The sequence below is a fragment of the Stegastes partitus genome, unplaced genomic scaffold (assembly GCF_000690725.1).
Source record: "Stegastes partitus isolate 25-593 unplaced genomic scaffold, Stegastes_partitus-1.0.2 Scaffold1715, whole genome shotgun sequence".
Lineage (NCBI taxonomy): Eukaryota > Metazoa > Chordata > Actinopteri > Pomacentridae > Stegastes > Stegastes partitus.
Genome location: NW_007579446.1, coordinates 73,362 through 89,726, shown reverse-complemented (window position 1 = coordinate 89,726; position 16,365 = coordinate 73,362). Strand labels below are relative to the sequence as shown.

Genomic DNA, 16,365 nt, shown 5'->3' with positions numbered 1-16,365 from the left:
CGATCCCAGTGAGAATTAAGGTGTAGAGATGATGGATGGATGTCCTTCAGCGGACTACCACAGCCTAAAAACATTGTATATGAACAACAACATGTACGTGTCAGTGGTCCTGGTTTAGACCAACCAGTGTTATTCTTTGTGTGTCCACGAGCACTTAAGGCTTCATGTGACGTAAACTTGTCATTTCCTCGAGTCCACTACAGTTTGTGTGGACCCCTTCACACATATGCAGCCCAGAATTGGCACAGGTCTCACAGGGCAAAGGCAGCAGTGTGTGTGCATGTGCAGAATACGTAGATAGAACCTACTGCAGATGTGTGCAACAGAAAACACCCACAGACTCATAAGGAGTACACAAACAACCACATGCATCCGTTGTGTGTATGTACAAGGGGTGGAACTCAGGCTTTAGTCTGACCAAAGCCAGAGAAAGAAAGAAACAGAAAGCAAACCACTGCATGAAGCACAGATATATTCTTTACACTGTAGAAAGTTTTGCTCAGGAAGAATCTTCTCTGTGCAGATTTCTTCTCTTTGTTTTTTCTCTGTCTGCAGATTCGATTGTGAGAGTCAAGATGTTGGACTTTACAGGAAACACAGTGGACAGCGAACTAAAAGAACGGGAGTGCAACAGAAGTCAGGACGAGATCCTGTTGAGACGAATCACTGCTGTTTCATTTGCTCCTCTGTGTTCAGCCTGAGGGAGCTGACGTCAGTCGCTTTCTCCTGCTGACTCCAGACTCCTGCAGTTCCCACAACTGTCTCTGCACAGCTGAGTCTCACACACACACACACACACACACACACACACACACACACACTTCAGCCACACCCCTTGTACAGCAATTTGTGAAAACACTGACTTCTTAAATTACAAAAGCCATAACAACCAGACTGGAGTTGAACTTTGAATCAATCCTCTCGGGGTTGAGACCTTACAGCTCCACATCTGTTCACGTTATTAGCGCCGGTGGTCAAAGCGGGCACTTCACCACCAATCCCCTGGCAGAGTTAGAGTGTTCCCTTTGCTCCACAAAGGCTTGTAGCATCGACTCTGCTCCCCGTCTGACATCCAAACTCAAACGTCACAGTTGAAATAAAAACCTCTGCCAGCGTCTGTCCTCTCCGCGTTCAGCGTGAAGGCAGGCTTGGGTTTCTCAGATGGATTAGTGGAACGTTGTGGAGGCGGGCAGGCGTTGGTAAGCCTAACGATCATGTTAGCTGTGCTTTGCCAACAGCCTTTGAAGCAGGGAGAGCATAGAGGTTCAGATTTCATGACTCGGACCATTAAAAACACCAAAAGAAACCTAAGGGACACTGGATTGTGTTTAGTGACTGGATTGAAGAAAAGCACACATGAGAAGGGGCTGTTGGAGGGTGGTGAAGACAGAAGGGTTTGTAGATGTTTTGTTCCACAGTTTCACATTAAATTGATGCTGTTGCAGGTTTACATGTGTTGCTCTAATCTTCCAGGCAGACACTGGTTTGCATTTACTTTGTACTTAACAGAAACACTCTCGGTTCTGCCAGTTGTGAGATCTGAGGATGTCTGTTGGTCCAGATGAGATGAAATCAGCACCACTGGTAAAGCTCAATGAGCAGCATGTCATGTTCCCTCTAAACTAGTTCATAAAAGCAGCCTCTGGCCATGAAATCACGTGTTTCTAGTTGTAAAATGTTGGTGTGACGTCATTTAAAAATGAGGATAACAGCGTACATGCTCAGAACGTTGCTCCTGGAGAACATTGATACGCTTACATGAAAAACGCTGTAAATGTTGAGCAGCAAATGAAAAGAAAGCCAGTCGCAGTATGTGTGGATGTTGGGAGGTTACAGACAGTAGGCGACACAGACACCCCCTGGCTGTGGAAAAATGCTCATAAACACTGATTCTCCTCTGAATCAAGCACAGTGGAGGAGCAGCACTGTGACTCCCCTCGCTCTGTTTGCTGTGATGAAAGTTTGGGTGTCTGTGCAGGGATTCCTGTTTATCTGTGAAGGATGGTCGGCTGCTCTGCACGATGAAGGGCAGAGGATGGCTGGAAAACGTGAGACAAAGCATCTTCTAATTGCTGCCTCTGATAAACTATTTGACGAACAGTCTGTGTCAAAAGAGCAACAAACCGAGGTCTTGATGCAATGAGCCAAAATCTGAATTCTCTTCTGCAGGGTGTCCACATGTCTAGAAGCACAACAGCGACTCCTCCACAGAATGAACAGTCACCAGCTGACAGAGTCCAGATATGAAATGTGACAGTAACCCTGTGTTTTTATAGATCAGATGAGGCAGAGTTCAATCAAACACGTTTACAGTGACGGGTCTATTGCATTTTCACACATCTCTGGGTAGCGGTGACTCAGTGGTTAAGGCTTTGCGCTGCTGATTGGAAGGTCAGGGGGTTCAAGCCCAGCAAGCTGCCACTGCTGGGCCAATGAGCAAGGCACCTTAGAGAGGCATTAACAGGACCTCAAGGACCTAAGGACCTGGAAAATGTTGGTGAGGACAAGGATGTAGGGAATGCCGACTTAACTCTGGATAAGCAGAAGAAAATGGAGGGATGAAAAAATCTGTGGTGGATTGAGAACATCCATCAGCTCTACACCTTAATCCTCACCAGGGTGGTGGGGAGGTGTAGTCTATCCCAGCTGACTCAGGGTGAAGGCAGGTTCACCTGGACAGGTAACCAGTCTATCACAGGGCTACACTTAGAGACAGACAACCAAGCACACTCACATTCACACCTACGGACAATTTACAATCACCAATCAACCTCAGCATGTTTCTGGACTGTGGGAGGAAGCCGGAGAACCCGGAGAGAACCCACGCTGCACGGGGAGAACATGGAGACTCCAAGCAGAAAGATCCCGGGTGTCCTCACCGGGACGCCAACCGGCAACCTTCCAGCTGCGAGGCGACGGTGCTAACCACCGAGCCACCGTGCAGCACGAGCACGATGTTTTAACTTCTGCGTGCACACCACAGCCGTACAGTTTTTATGAACGGACTTGGATGGATGTGATTTGGGTTTTTGGGTTCGACCCGCTGCATTATCCTTTAGAAAACCTTCTCCCAGAACAACAATACATTCATGCCTGTAACAAACTTCAAGACTTTTATTTCTCAAGGTCCAGAAACATTATACAGGGAAAACGAGTTTCTTCAATCCTCCATCATGAACCAAAGCGGCTGACATCAAACGTGGTTTCTACAGCCTCTTTTCATCATCGTCTCAACACCAGGCAACATGTCACATAACAGCTGTGTGGTTTTCTTGTTCAATGCTGTCTTCAAGTACTTCCATTATGATGCAGGTTTGATAGTTCAGACTGTTGCGTATGTAAACAGGAACTGAAGGCCGTCCTCGACTCGACGTCACACTGTACAAAAAATACGAAATACTACAAAAACGTTGCATCCCTTGAAGAAATTCTTTTCAGTAGCAACAGCAACACATCTACCACCATGTCGGTTTGTATAAAAAGACCCTGCAGCAGCAAAATCTGTCTCTAACCACGCAGCACTGCCCCCTCCCTTTGCATGTACATGAAAAGTATTTACAACATTGTAGGAAACACGTAGCTGAGGCACAAAAATGCCCAAATCCAAAAGGTTAAAAATAAACTATCCTTTCAAGAACACTTTTGGCGTTGATGAAAAAAAAAGAATTATTTCCATCAAAAAGTCAGCAGCTTACAAAGCTGTCAAACTCTCAACTCTAAACTCATAAATTAACAAAAGGAATATCTTAAGGCTCTTGACAATTAAGTTAAGAAATCAAATATACACAGTGATTAATTAAAAAACTATTTACACGTCTATACAGGAACATTCTACACGGACGATTCTTCATATTGGCAGCAGCTGCCGACAGACTGACCACATCCCCCCACCCACCCGAAAAAATGCAAAATAAATAGTTTTCTTCAAATTTGTCAGGTGCTGTGGTGCAACAAGGCAGCAGCACCCTCGAATACAAAACCGATCCGTTAGGAATGCTGTCCAAATCCTGGCATCCACAAGTAGGAGATCCAGCCAACCGCAGTGGACCGTTCTGACCAGCGTCAGTCAAAACATAAATTAAACAGCAAAAGTCCATCATTAATGAACTTTTGCATAACAAAGAAAACGTAAACGAATGATCAAAACATCCCCGATGGGTCACAAAAGTCTTCCACAGATGGTTTCTGATCTCCTTCCAGTCACTGCGAGCCCCCTTGGCTATACAATGTACTCCACCCGGTTAACACTCCGCGACTGCAGTTGCCTGTTGTCCTGTTTGCTAGTCCAGTGGGGAGGTTTGCTCGCTGTGTGGTGGGCGGCGCGCTCCTCCCAGTCTACCAGCGAGTACGCCGGCGGTGTCAGAGGGAACCTTGCTTTCTGCAGCCTCTTGTCCACCTCGTCTTCGTCCGACTGGCTTCCACTGTCTGCTTTTCTTATCTTGGCGTTGACGGAGTTCTTGTCCTCGTAGAGGTGGTGATGGAGGAGGAGCTGGTGCTGCTGGTGGTGGCTCGGTGGGTTTTTCTCGATGGGGTTCTTGATGTGGTTGAGCTGCTCGCGGGCCGTGCTGATGCTGTTGTGGAGGGCGTTGTTGTCTTCGGCCGCGGGCGCTAAAGACGACGAGGCCTGGGTGCTGACTGCCGTGTGGGTGTTCAGCTTCCTCCGCCTTCGGATGCACCACAGCAACGCCGAAGCAACTGCCAGCGCCCAGACGACGACTATCACCGACACCAGGAGGGGCATCAGGTGATCTGGGAAACAGAGGATGTGGAAGTCAGTGAACACACTCAAGACAGTTCAGTAACAATCATCGTGCTGCAACTGACAATGAGCCTCACTTATCATCTGTGGCTTATTTTATTTTTTGGCTTTTTTTTTTGGCTTTTTGGACCACGAGCGGGATTTGAACTCATGACGTCAGAGAACTTCAGCCCCTGAACATGGAACAGCAGCTCAACCAGGTGAGCTATAGCAGCGCCCCTGTTGCTTATTTTAATCAATGAGCGATTAGTTGTTTAGTCTATAATGTGTTGATTGGTCCAAAAGAAAATGTGAATTAATGTGCGTTTCCTTTTCATGACATTATGTGAATATTTGGAAAACACAACGTGGAATCTGAAGACTTGTGTCTCCTGTGATTCCATGATTTATTTGCAGTGTTTTCAATTGAACACATCATTTAAAACGAATTCCATCCAGAGAAGCATTTTGGTACCATTTCAGAAATAGTTCCTGTATTCTAACACGCCTGAAAACGTCTCTGAGAATGATCCGCAATTGACACTTAAGGCCCAGTCAGGGTGTAAACATCAACTCTGGTTCTGCCAGTCGAGACTAAAACACAACATTGCGCTTCTAAAAGTCTCAGTTTTAGGGGTTCTGAAGCTCCTGATGGTATGTACGGTAGGTACAAATGTACAAGTCGTTGTGCGTTTTAATATGAACACAGTGTGTTGCACTGCACTTTGTCAGGATTTGTATTTCACTGCAGCCAAGCCAAAACATTTTGGTGACATTTTAAATGGCTTTTAAATGTCCAGGGCATGAAAACAGACATGCAGCACACTGTAACCCTGTGCAAACTGTCATCACAGGACCAGACATTTTGGAAGTCTACTTGCTGTGTGTCCAATAGAGAAATGTTTAGCCTAGCTTAGCACAGAAGCAGGCAGAAGCTGCATGCTTCGTCACAAGCTTGTCGTTTTAACTTGCGAGCTGTTACCAGGTTGACGTTATACGTGGAGTATGAGACCACATAGAGCTGCAACGATTAGTCCAACAAATGGTATTACTGTGTGCTGATAGAATTTAGTCTTTTTACATTTAAGTGACACGGCACAGGGGTGTACTCAGTTCTGTTCTATATCATTTTGTAGAAAACACTGCCTGACTGCTGCAGTCTGAAGTCAGAACTGTGTTAGTCACTGTTTCCAGCTCCAGCACTAACGGCTGTAAAAACCACAACGGCTTCTTTTCACATTTCTACTGTGAACGTAGAAGGTTGTTTAAATCGCACAGACTTGGGGTTTTGGGGGAGACGGATGTTTTCTGTTGGACTCAACTTGGCCAACGGTTTACTACCAGTCTCTCATTTGTCTTATTTACAGAAAACTCCACTTGGTTCAAAATCATCAGACGGAAATGAGTCTTCGTACGTATGCAGCTTGACAAAATAGCCTCACTTCACAGTCCAACTGCTGGATTTTCAACCACATCTCATGATCCTCTCACTGAATACGTTTGCTCAGTTTTCACTGAGTTGTAAATGGTTGAACTTATATAGATCTTCTTCACCTTAGTGGGGCTCAAAGCGCTTTACAATTTCTCATTGGGGGCAACTTTGGGTTTGGTGTCTTGCCCAAGGACGCTTCAACATTTGGTGGCGTGGAAGATTGAAGCGCCAACCTTGGGATGAGTAGACGGCCTGTTCTACCCCCATATATGTTAAAGAATGGTCTTTGGCATCAGAGAAAGCTAGACAGTGTTTTCATGCTATAATTCCCAAAGTGAAGAGTCACACTCAAACATAAAAGAGAGTTGTCAAGCGTTGATGTTCTTTCCAGCCTTGTGGACAAGCTGTAGCTCACCATTGGGGTTTTGGTGCTGTTGTCTCTGGATGCGGACCTCTGCGATGGCGCTGATGATGGTGCTGTTGGCGCTGCTCTTGCTGACCAGATCCATGATCCTGTCTGTGATTTCCTTGACAAAGGTCAGACCTCTCCTCTGGTCGTCTGTTGACTGAATCATTCAGCAGAACATCTCTGTTACCATCTATCTGAGACATTTCAGTAAATAAATGCCAGTTTCAGGATCCTCTGATCACTGCTTCCGCTCAGGACTTGAATTGCTCTGACTACATCGGTGGTTTGAAACCATCCTGTGACCTTTAAAAACGTTTAACTTTCTAGTTGTAGCACCAACATTACTGACAGTCTTCTCACTTGGTTTCACTTTTTTAGAACCTCAGAGAGCTTAATCCTGTTCCATTTTGTAACTCTTGACTTCTGGTAAACGTTTCATGTGAAGCTCAGTGGGAATCCTAACGAGATCAGCTGATGACTGGCACTCTGCTGCTCCGTCACCGTTACACTCCACCATACAGACTTGTTTTAGACTTTGTGCCACTCTTAAGCTTTTCATGATAGACTAAATATTACTCACGATGGCGACGTGGATCTCATTGCTGGTGCTGAGCGACGGCTCGCAGGTCATAGAGATGGAGAAATCCGAGGAGAGGTTCTTGACGATGTAGAGGCTTCTGAGCTCACGACAGACCCGCTCCACTGTCACGTCCTGGAACGCCACAGCAAAGGCGAAACGTTAACGACCACAGCATGTTGGCAGAATAGGATTAAACTGGGATTTTATTTTTACAAGCATAACAGATATTTTGTTTATCAAAAGATCAGAAGAAACAGAAAACTGAATGTATTTCTAGTCGGTAACACCAAATCATTCCTCATGCTTATTGTCAGCAAAACCCTGATAAGATGGTGAGGATTTGATGATTTTATGAAACTAGGAACGAGTTACTTTGGTTATCAGACGTACAAGGATTTTAATGATGACACAGTTTCAGGTCCTTTTACCTTTCTATTCTTTCTGCTTGTTTGAGTCTAGGATTTGGCCAGTGGCAGGAAACAAAGCCAAACTAACCTTTGCCATGACGTCCTTGTTGAAGGTAAAGGTGACGTTAGCACAGTTGCTCTCGGCGTGACACCTGGTCGAGGGCGTGGCTCCGTGGGCGGGGCCCCAGCACTCTCCTTGGCCGAGGCAGGGCTTGACAAAACAGCGTTCTTCACGGACAGCGACACAGGTCTGACCTGCCGGACACTCTGCACCACGAGTCTTGCTGAGGAGGCTACAAGGTTTAGGTCCACACCAGAGCTGCCGGAGTCAAAGTTCAGTGAAGGAGGTTAGATTTTACCAAAATTTATGATAAACTGCCTCAACCAGCCAGCGAAAAAATGTCTGCATAAGGAGGACTCTTTGCCTCTGATGCTTACATTTGGGCAGTAATCTGGAAAAAATTTAAAAATAAAAATCTGAAAATGCTGGACGAAATACAGCCTTTGAATGCAGTAGTGTTAACTGAAATTAAGTATTTTTACAACTAGTCTGAGATCCAATGAGCCTGTAAGACTGTCACTTTTTCTATTTGCATGGGTGATAAATAAAGCCTTGTGATTCCATGTGTTAAAGAGAAAAAGCTTAGAGTTCTGAGTTTAGTATATTAAGAAGAATAGCTGCAGCAAAGCCACAGCTATTCTCCCTGGGGTCCAACAGAATTATATATACAAGAAAACAGAAAACATTGTAAAAACAAAGCCAAACAAAAGCCAAGTGAGCTTTTACACTTCCTCACATTTTGATATATACATTATGAGAACTTGTGTCACATAACCTTGTGCATTATCATTTCATTATTATATTGTATTTTCTGTATATATATATATATATACATATATTTCAATCATACATACTATATATTCATGTCATATGTGTTGGAAGAAGAATGCAACAGTGTTTTGCACACATGAATCCAGATAAGGTCTCAGCTGTACCTTTGTGCAGGTGACTTTTCCATTGTTACAGCTGCAGCTGTTGCAGTCGTCATTCCATCTGCTTCCATCCAGAGCCACCTGCCCTCCGAACACACAGGACCTCCCGGACACTGCAGCACAAACCCACCAGCAGCACAGGCGTTACTCACAGTCATATGATTACTACTTTTTTCTTTTTCTCTGTTAACAGGTGGTAAGGGACATTTGCTTTCTGCTACATGTGTTGAACAATGTGAGACATGGCTGTGGAGGATTTGGTCAGCTCTACAAGTAAAGTGATGTAATCACTTTTCACTGTCCAACGTGTAATCGATTAAGGTTTTTAAGTGACTACCTCGGTGCTGTCTCTGTGTGCAGATAATCCGAGGACAGAAGTAAGAAGCATTCTGTTTAGCAATCTATTTAATTCATCAGAAGTTTCATTAGGACTAAGTTCTGTTTCTTTTTTCTTGATCAGATTTTTGAAATCTTTTGTGAAATGACGTGAGAGCTGACATCAGAACTGCTGAGCACCAGTTTGATCAGTTGTGCCAAATGTTTGGAGCCAAATGTGCCAACATGTCACTATTTCATGCTGTTTTATTAGCATGTTGAATGAAAATGGGTTTGGGTCCATTTTCAGTGTGATGGTGAGTCAACATTTTGCGGGTCCAGAACATGTGTCAGAACTCAGACACAACGTGTAAATCATAGAAGTGACTGAACGCAGCAGGCTTTACCGTCTTGGCAGCGGGGACCAGTTCTTCCTGGAGGACAGCTGCAGCGGTAACCGTTAATTTCATCCACGCAGGTTGAGCCGAATCCACAGGGAGACGACTGGCACTCGTTGATGTCTGAAACAGAGGAGTCATCTTTTGAAATCATGTTAACTGGACATCCTCTGTAAATAAATCTGCCCCTCTTCAGCAACACAGAGACGTTACAGGCTGAGAAAAAGTCCAGCTCAGGGTATCACACAGTTAGCTATGGAGTTCCACAGGGCTCTATGTTTGGACCAATATTATTTACTTTGTACATGCTCCCCTTAGAAGATATTATTAGGAAGCGCTGCATAAATTTCCACTGTTATGCAGACGACACCCAGTTATATTTATCTATGAAGCCAAATGAAACCAATCAGTTGGTCAAACTCCAGGCATGTCTGAAGGACATTAAGGCCTGGATGACCTGGAATTTCCTTCATTTAAATTCAGACAAAACTACAGTTATTGTATTTGGCCCTAAACACCTCAGAAACACACCATGGAACCAGATAGCTGCTTTAGATGGCATCGCCTTGGCCTCCAGTTCTACTGTGAAGAACCTTGGAGTTGTTCTTGACCAGGACATGTCGTTCAATGGTCATATAAAGCAAGTCTGTAGGACGGCCTTCTTTCATCTACGTAATCTGGTAAAAATCAGGAATATGCTGATGCTGAGAAACTCGTCCATTATTTATAACTTCTGGACTGGACGACTGTAATTCCTTATCATCAGGATGTCCCAATAACTCTCTCAAAAACCTCCAGCTGATCCAACATGCTGCAGCCAGAGTTCTAACAGGAACCAGTAACAGAGATCATATTTCTCCTGTGTCAGCTTCTCTTCATTGGCTCCCTGTAAAATCCAGGATAACATTTTCCAGTTGCCCCAGTTGCTACAAACACCAGAAACAGATAACCATATATACTACAGATAGTTTACCATCTACATTCATTCATTTCCATACAACTCTCTGCTGAAAAACACCAGACGCTGTTGGTCACAGTTGAGCCACTTATGGCTTCAAGCTTTGATTCAGGTCTGACAGTGTTCAGTTAAACTCAGGGAACTGAAGCTTTAGAAAAGATGCCCTCAACACAAGACAAAAAAAAAAAGAGGAAATAGACAGAAGCATAAAAACAGATTGGGAATAATACAGTGTGGCATGAATGGATGCGTCAAAGGTCAACACTCACTGATTCTGCAGTCTGGGCCGGCAAAACCCGGAGCGCATTCACATCGGTACCAGTTGTCCCCGTCGACGCAAGTGCCGCTGTTGTAACTGCAGGAAGACAGAGGTGATTAGTGGCATCTGCACCGTGTGCATCAAAGTCTAACAGGGCGAAGAAGACGCCCGTCACAGATGGAAGAACAACCTTTTGTTCTGTTTGACTCAGCAGTAAAAATACAACAAAACAGCTTTGAATCCAAACCGTGACCTCACAGGGCCGGGACCCTCATGCCTAACCCTGAGCTTAATCATAGACAGAAAAACTTTTTCCTCCACTGATTGGTGTTTTTCAGATATGAGCAGTTTCCCGACTCTGTGGTTTGGAAACCGGAGTGGGAACATAGCAGATAAAAAGTCAAACTGGCAGAAACTTTGTTGTTTTGTTCCAGAATAGATTTAGCAAAAGGAGAAACAAGGAGGAGGAGGAGGCCAACAGAGAGAATTTAATGAAGGATATGACGGTTTAACACCGTAAATAACTACAAATGTGACATCTGTTTAGATTTGAGTTGAAGATAAACAAGGATATCTGACACCAGGACTTTCAAAATCAAGTGTGTTTGAAAACTTTGTGTATTTCGGCTCGCTATAAAAAGAAAATGTTATATTTGATGATGTTTTTGGTTGAACACCAGCAGTAATAAACATGAGACCGGCGCTGGACGGGAGTATCTGGACACATTCAGTGTGTTTAGCAATGCGCTACATGTCTATCAGTGTTTCAGGTTTAAATAATTCGGCTTAACTCACCAGGGATGAGGACTGCAGTCGTTGGCATCTGGAAAAATAAAGAAATAATATGTTTATTTAGACGCCTCTCATTGTGTCTCTTTAGTCCAACTATCTTCCTGTATGTCTGGATCGTATCAGCGATATAATGATCAGCTTCTAGCTACGTCCATGTCAACATACAGAAGCATTTAGAACAAGGAAGTGACATTTTTCTGTAAACTCTGACATGTCCAACTATATGCTCAGCTGTCTGTCTTTGTGTATTTGTAGCGCATGTTATAAAATATTGTGCTAGCATTTGGGGTTTGAGGACAAAAGACACTCATTTGAAGATAATAATGTACAGATGTTGGCCTGCAGGGAGGACAGATGGTTTGAGAGAGGAGTGGAAGAAGCTGTCTATGTCAAACTGGAAAGACCATCCCTCAACAGAGGTGGAGGTCTGAGGCATCACCTCTCACCTGTTTACAATTCAGTCCTAAGATCTCTCCCCAGGAAGATGAAACCACATCCACACCTAGACCCTAACGAACCCCATGTGGCAGGGGGAGCACTAACGACTCACATAACGAGGGGGAGGAGCAACAAACCCCCAATTGAAACTCAGGTGTTAATGGCTCCTTAAGGATATCTGGAACCCCCAACTAGTCAGTCAGAGCTGATGAAGCCTCTTGGATGAGAGGTGGAACGTCTTCAAGGAGCTCAAGCAGGTCCAGTTGCTACCATTAATCTACGAGAACATACAACTGGAAGGTCCCAACTTTGACCAGTGAGCTGACCTTTGTGTGTGTCTTCAGACAGACATGACATGAAACAACTTGCCGGTGAAACTGTGTGGAACAAAGAGTGGTGTGTGTTAAACAAGAGGTCGGGTTGATAAGTGCTGACTCACTGTGGCTGCAGGTGGCGCCGCCCCAGCCCTCCTTACAGAAGCAGCGGAACGAGTCTTCGTCCACCACACAGGTCCCTCCGTTCTCACAGGGACTCGGCAGACAGCTGCTGTTCTTTGCTGGAGAGACAAATTCAGCTTTTAGCCCCCTGACTTGACAACAAAAGACACCAAAAAGAAAAAACGGGTTTGCGTCCTGACCGATGCTGCAGGCGGATCCCTCCCAGCCGGCGGCGCACACACAGCTGAAGGTGTCGCCTTGGTCGTGGCAGGTTCCTCCGTTGTTACAGGTGGCTTCATCACACTGGCTCTCTCCTGGAAGTCAAACAGAAGCCTTCAGTGAGCCACATCCCCAGCACACAGTTTACACAAGTTAAAGAAATCACTGCACCTCTGATGCAGACGGTTCAGGTTGCCACCATTTAACACAGACCCCGACTATCATGAAGGATTTTACGCACCACATATTTGCTCTAACTGATTATTATGTGCCGCTTTCTGGGATAACCAGACTTTAGGACTGTATATTACCATTTATTAATCATTCTTTTAACTATATTAGATTGTAATGTAAATCAGAGCACATACATCTTTCTTGTCTTGCTGCTGAGACCTATGAACTGATTTATGACATTAAGAATCGGTGACGCTGTTCATCTCTGAGCAACGTTTGAAGCCTAAACTGACTCTATGTCCGACACCAAGATTATATTTCACATGTAATAAAATACACATTTCAGAGAAGAAAGGAAGCAAACAGGCCAGAACGCTTAAAGAAAACTGATTAGTCAGATACTACTCCAATCACACACTCGAGGACTCACTTGAGTGACACGTCTTTCCCTTCCAGCCGTTGCTGCACTCGCAGTGGAAGTCGCTGACCAGATCTCGACAGACGCCTCGGTTCTGACAAGGAGCAGAGCTGCAGTCGTCGATGTCTGGATGATAAGAAGACAACATGAAAACACGTCCACCATGTCCACCGTTTCTGCTACTGCAGCCGAGGACGACGAGGACTCACTGTTCTGGCAGGTGGGTCCGTCCCAGCCTTCAGCACAGACACACTGATACTGACTGACTTTGTCGATGCAGGTTCCTCCGTTCAGGCAGGGGGCGCTCTCACAGTCGTTTATATCTGACGAACAAAGGGACAGAAAAGGAAAAGAATCATATGTTTAAGTATATTGTTGAGATCTACAGAATAGTGCATACAGAAGTATTCATTGAATACTTGGACACAGAGGAAATAAAGGCAAGTTAACAATGAAAAAATGAGAAGCTGGAAGATTGTCTATCCATCCATCCATCCATCCATTATCTCTACGCCGCTTAATCCTGGCGGGAGTTTAGGGTGAAGGCAGGTTCACCTGGACAGGTAACCAGTCTATCACAGGGCTACACTTAGAGACAGACAACCAAGCACACTCACATTCACACCTACGGACAATTTACAATCACCAATTAACCTCAACATGTTTCTGGACTGTGGGAGGAAGCCGGAGAACCCGGAGAGAACCCACGCTGCACGGGGAGAACATGGAGACTCCCCGGGTGTCCTCACTGGGATGCGAACCAGCGCAGTGCTGTGAGGCTGTGAGGCGACGGTGCTAACCACCGAGCCACCTTGCAGCCCAAAAGCTGGAAGATTGTAAGTAACAGAGACACATTTAAGCCTAATGCACTCACTCTCATGGCAGTAGGTCCCAGTGAATCCTTCCTCACATTCACAGCTGAACTGTCCACCGCCGTGACTCCGGCACCGGCCGTGAGGCCCGCACACGTTGGACGAGATCAAACGCACCCCAGTCGGCGTACTGTTGGACGCCACTGCCACTGTGCAGCTGTCAATCACTGGGGAGGAGAAACATTATATTCCAGTGTTATGAAGTTTCTAAGCAGTCAAACAGGACATCAAAGTGATGAACAGGAACCGGGTTGATGCTGAACCTTTGCAGGGTGTTGTGCGGCAGTGGTCCTTCAGGCGCGAGCAGTTCTTGCCTTCGTAGTCTTCAGGGCATTTACAGACGTAGTCGGCCGCCAGGTTGAAACACTCGCCGCCGTTTTGGCACGGACTGTGGAGACAGTAATCGATATCCAGCTGCAGAAAGAGAGAGAACAACTCAGCTTCTCTATGACGCCTGTACGATGCACGTCTCCATGGTAACCGCCTCTGGATCGCCAGCAGGTGATTATTGATATTATTAGAATAATCAACAGCTACATCAGTATTATTGTAATTAAACACAGTGTAAGCCAGTATCAGGGTACTGTTCGGATCTTGGTGTGGTTGAGACAAGCTGCTCATTCTTTCAGGTCCATCAATCAATCAGGCTGACACCAGGGATATTTTAGATTTTCTTTGATTTACATTTCAGCAGCGGCTGAGGACTCACCTGACAGCGACTTCCAGAGAAACCAGGTGGACACAGACAGTGGAAGCCGTTGACCTCGTCGTGGCAGCGGCCGCCGTTCAGACACGGTCCGCTGGAACACTCGTCCACGTCTTTCTCACAGTGTTCACCACCAAAACCAGGAGCACAGTCACACTTATAAGCATTTAGTAGGTCCTGAAGGAGAGAGAGATGACAAACACAGCGTTACCATTCAGTACATTAACTGGACTGTCGTGTCACCTCAGGGTGTTTGGCGTTCAGCAGTTTTGGAAAACCACCAGTTTTTTGATTGATTGCATTGATTGAGGCACCATCGGTTTTAGATCACAGTAAAACTTTGTTCATGGTGAAGCACTGACACCTTTAACTGTAAGTCTCAAAAACACAGATTCACACACATTCCACACACACACAGGCACACACACACTTGTTGTTTATAGCTTATAGGTGAAGAAGAAACCAAGTGAGGGCTGCAGAAAGAAAAGGCTTGAAAACAAACTGGCCTCCAAACAGGAAGTGAGGCTCACCTTGCACGTCGCTCCGTTCTGACACTGACCTTGACAGTCATTGATATCTGCAGAGACAATCAACAGAAATGTTTAAAAAGACTTGTAGTCTGAGCAGAAACATCAAAACCCGGTGTTCTTTCAGGGAAGTTCACATACATAGAATACTGAGTCCACTCTGGTTGAAGCACTCATCTGAGACATTAAAACTACAGCTGGTGCTGCTTCACAAGCTCCTCGATACAGAATGAAAGCGCCGCTCTGATACAAATGACTGCTTCGAGGTCACATTTCTAATTTGTTTCCGTGCTCGTCTCCTTTCTGCTCTGTGTAAACACAGTTCAACCCAGTTCAGTTGAAAAGTCCCTGATTTCTGTCAACTGACTGTCGGTTGCAGCTAAAGGCCTGTCGGGTGTTTAACAGAACCCGGTTGGAGCAAAAGGTTCTGTCAAAGTTTTCAAACGACATATGAAATAAAGTGATTTTAAGGAAGTATCATGATGTTAAGCTTAGATTTGGTGAACAGATGAGGAGCTTAGGGACCATTGGAAGACTGAGAATTATTTCTGTTTTTACAGTTTCTGGCTCTAAAGAATGCTGTCATTTTGCAGACTTTTCAAAGACAGCGTGTCTTTTAGGACATGTCGTTTACACGTAGCCGGGTGTTCACAAAAACAGATTCAAAAATAACATCGTTCACAGATTGTTTTTTTAAAAAAAATCTTCGTTTACACAAACCTGCATAAATATGTTGGTAAGAGCTGCTATGAGCTGCCAAACCTACAGGGGGCAGTGTAGCAAGAAGCATAAAAACAACAATGAATGACACAAATTACTTCCACGATAATGGTGCTAGGGTTGTTTGTTTGGACCGACAGAGAGGTGGAGCAACTCCTAAATGTGGTACGTAAAAAAACGTCCATTTCTATCACAGTAACCAAACTGTAAACATGGTCGCACATTGATGACGGTTTTGTCGCACACTGTGATGTCAAACTCCGTCTCCTCCCGTCTACATGCAAACGTATAGACGGAGTTTTTCCAAATCTCCACTTTGGCCGGAGTTTTCGTTTTTGGTGACTCGTAGCTTCGTTTACGTGTAAACCACACCCCCTCTGAGATATCACCATTCTTGTTAGGTGTAAACGGGGCCTTTATCCTGCCAGCAGGTTTCTGGGTTAGGAGGGTTGAGACCAGCTGACTATTTTACTCGTTGCAAGAACAGAAATTCTTACAATCCACTCTGACTGCACATTCCAGAGTGAAGGCTCCGCCCCCACAAAGGATCTTTGGTCGAGTTCAGAAACACAA

The 16,365-nt window shown here is 45.0% G+C and overlaps 1 protein-coding gene across 1 annotated transcript in view; it reads right to left on the bottom strand.

The window, feature by feature from the left end:
* Window positions 1-3,090: 3,090 nt before the first annotated feature.
* Window positions 3,091-16,365, bottom strand: part of LOC103372214 (protein jagged-1b-like) — a 34,500-nt gene continuing 21,225 nt past the window's right edge. Inside the window, exons 11-26 of the mRNA XM_008301790.1 lie at window positions 15,076-15,122; window positions 14,549-14,722; window positions 14,103-14,253; window positions 13,842-14,006; window positions 13,177-13,290; window positions 12,980-13,093; window positions 12,357-12,470; window positions 12,159-12,275; window positions 11,285-11,312; window positions 10,500-10,585; window positions 9,282-9,395; window positions 8,563-8,672; window positions 7,655-7,885; window positions 7,160-7,291; window positions 6,586-6,736; window positions 3,091-4,749 (exon numbers count right to left, since the gene is read on the bottom strand). Coding sequence (XP_008300012.1) covers window positions 4,220-4,749; window positions 6,586-6,736; window positions 7,160-7,291; window positions 7,655-7,885; window positions 8,563-8,672; window positions 9,282-9,395; window positions 10,500-10,585; window positions 11,285-11,312; window positions 12,159-12,275; window positions 12,357-12,470; window positions 12,980-13,093; window positions 13,177-13,290; window positions 13,842-14,006; window positions 14,103-14,253; window positions 14,549-14,722; window positions 15,076-15,122 — 2,378 coding nt within the window. The 3' untranslated portion in view covers window positions 3,091-4,219. The remainder of the gene's footprint in view (window positions 4,750-6,585; window positions 6,737-7,159; window positions 7,292-7,654; window positions 7,886-8,562; window positions 8,673-9,281; window positions 9,396-10,499; window positions 10,586-11,284; window positions 11,313-12,158; window positions 12,276-12,356; window positions 12,471-12,979; window positions 13,094-13,176; window positions 13,291-13,841; window positions 14,007-14,102; window positions 14,254-14,548; window positions 14,723-15,075; window positions 15,123-16,365) is intronic.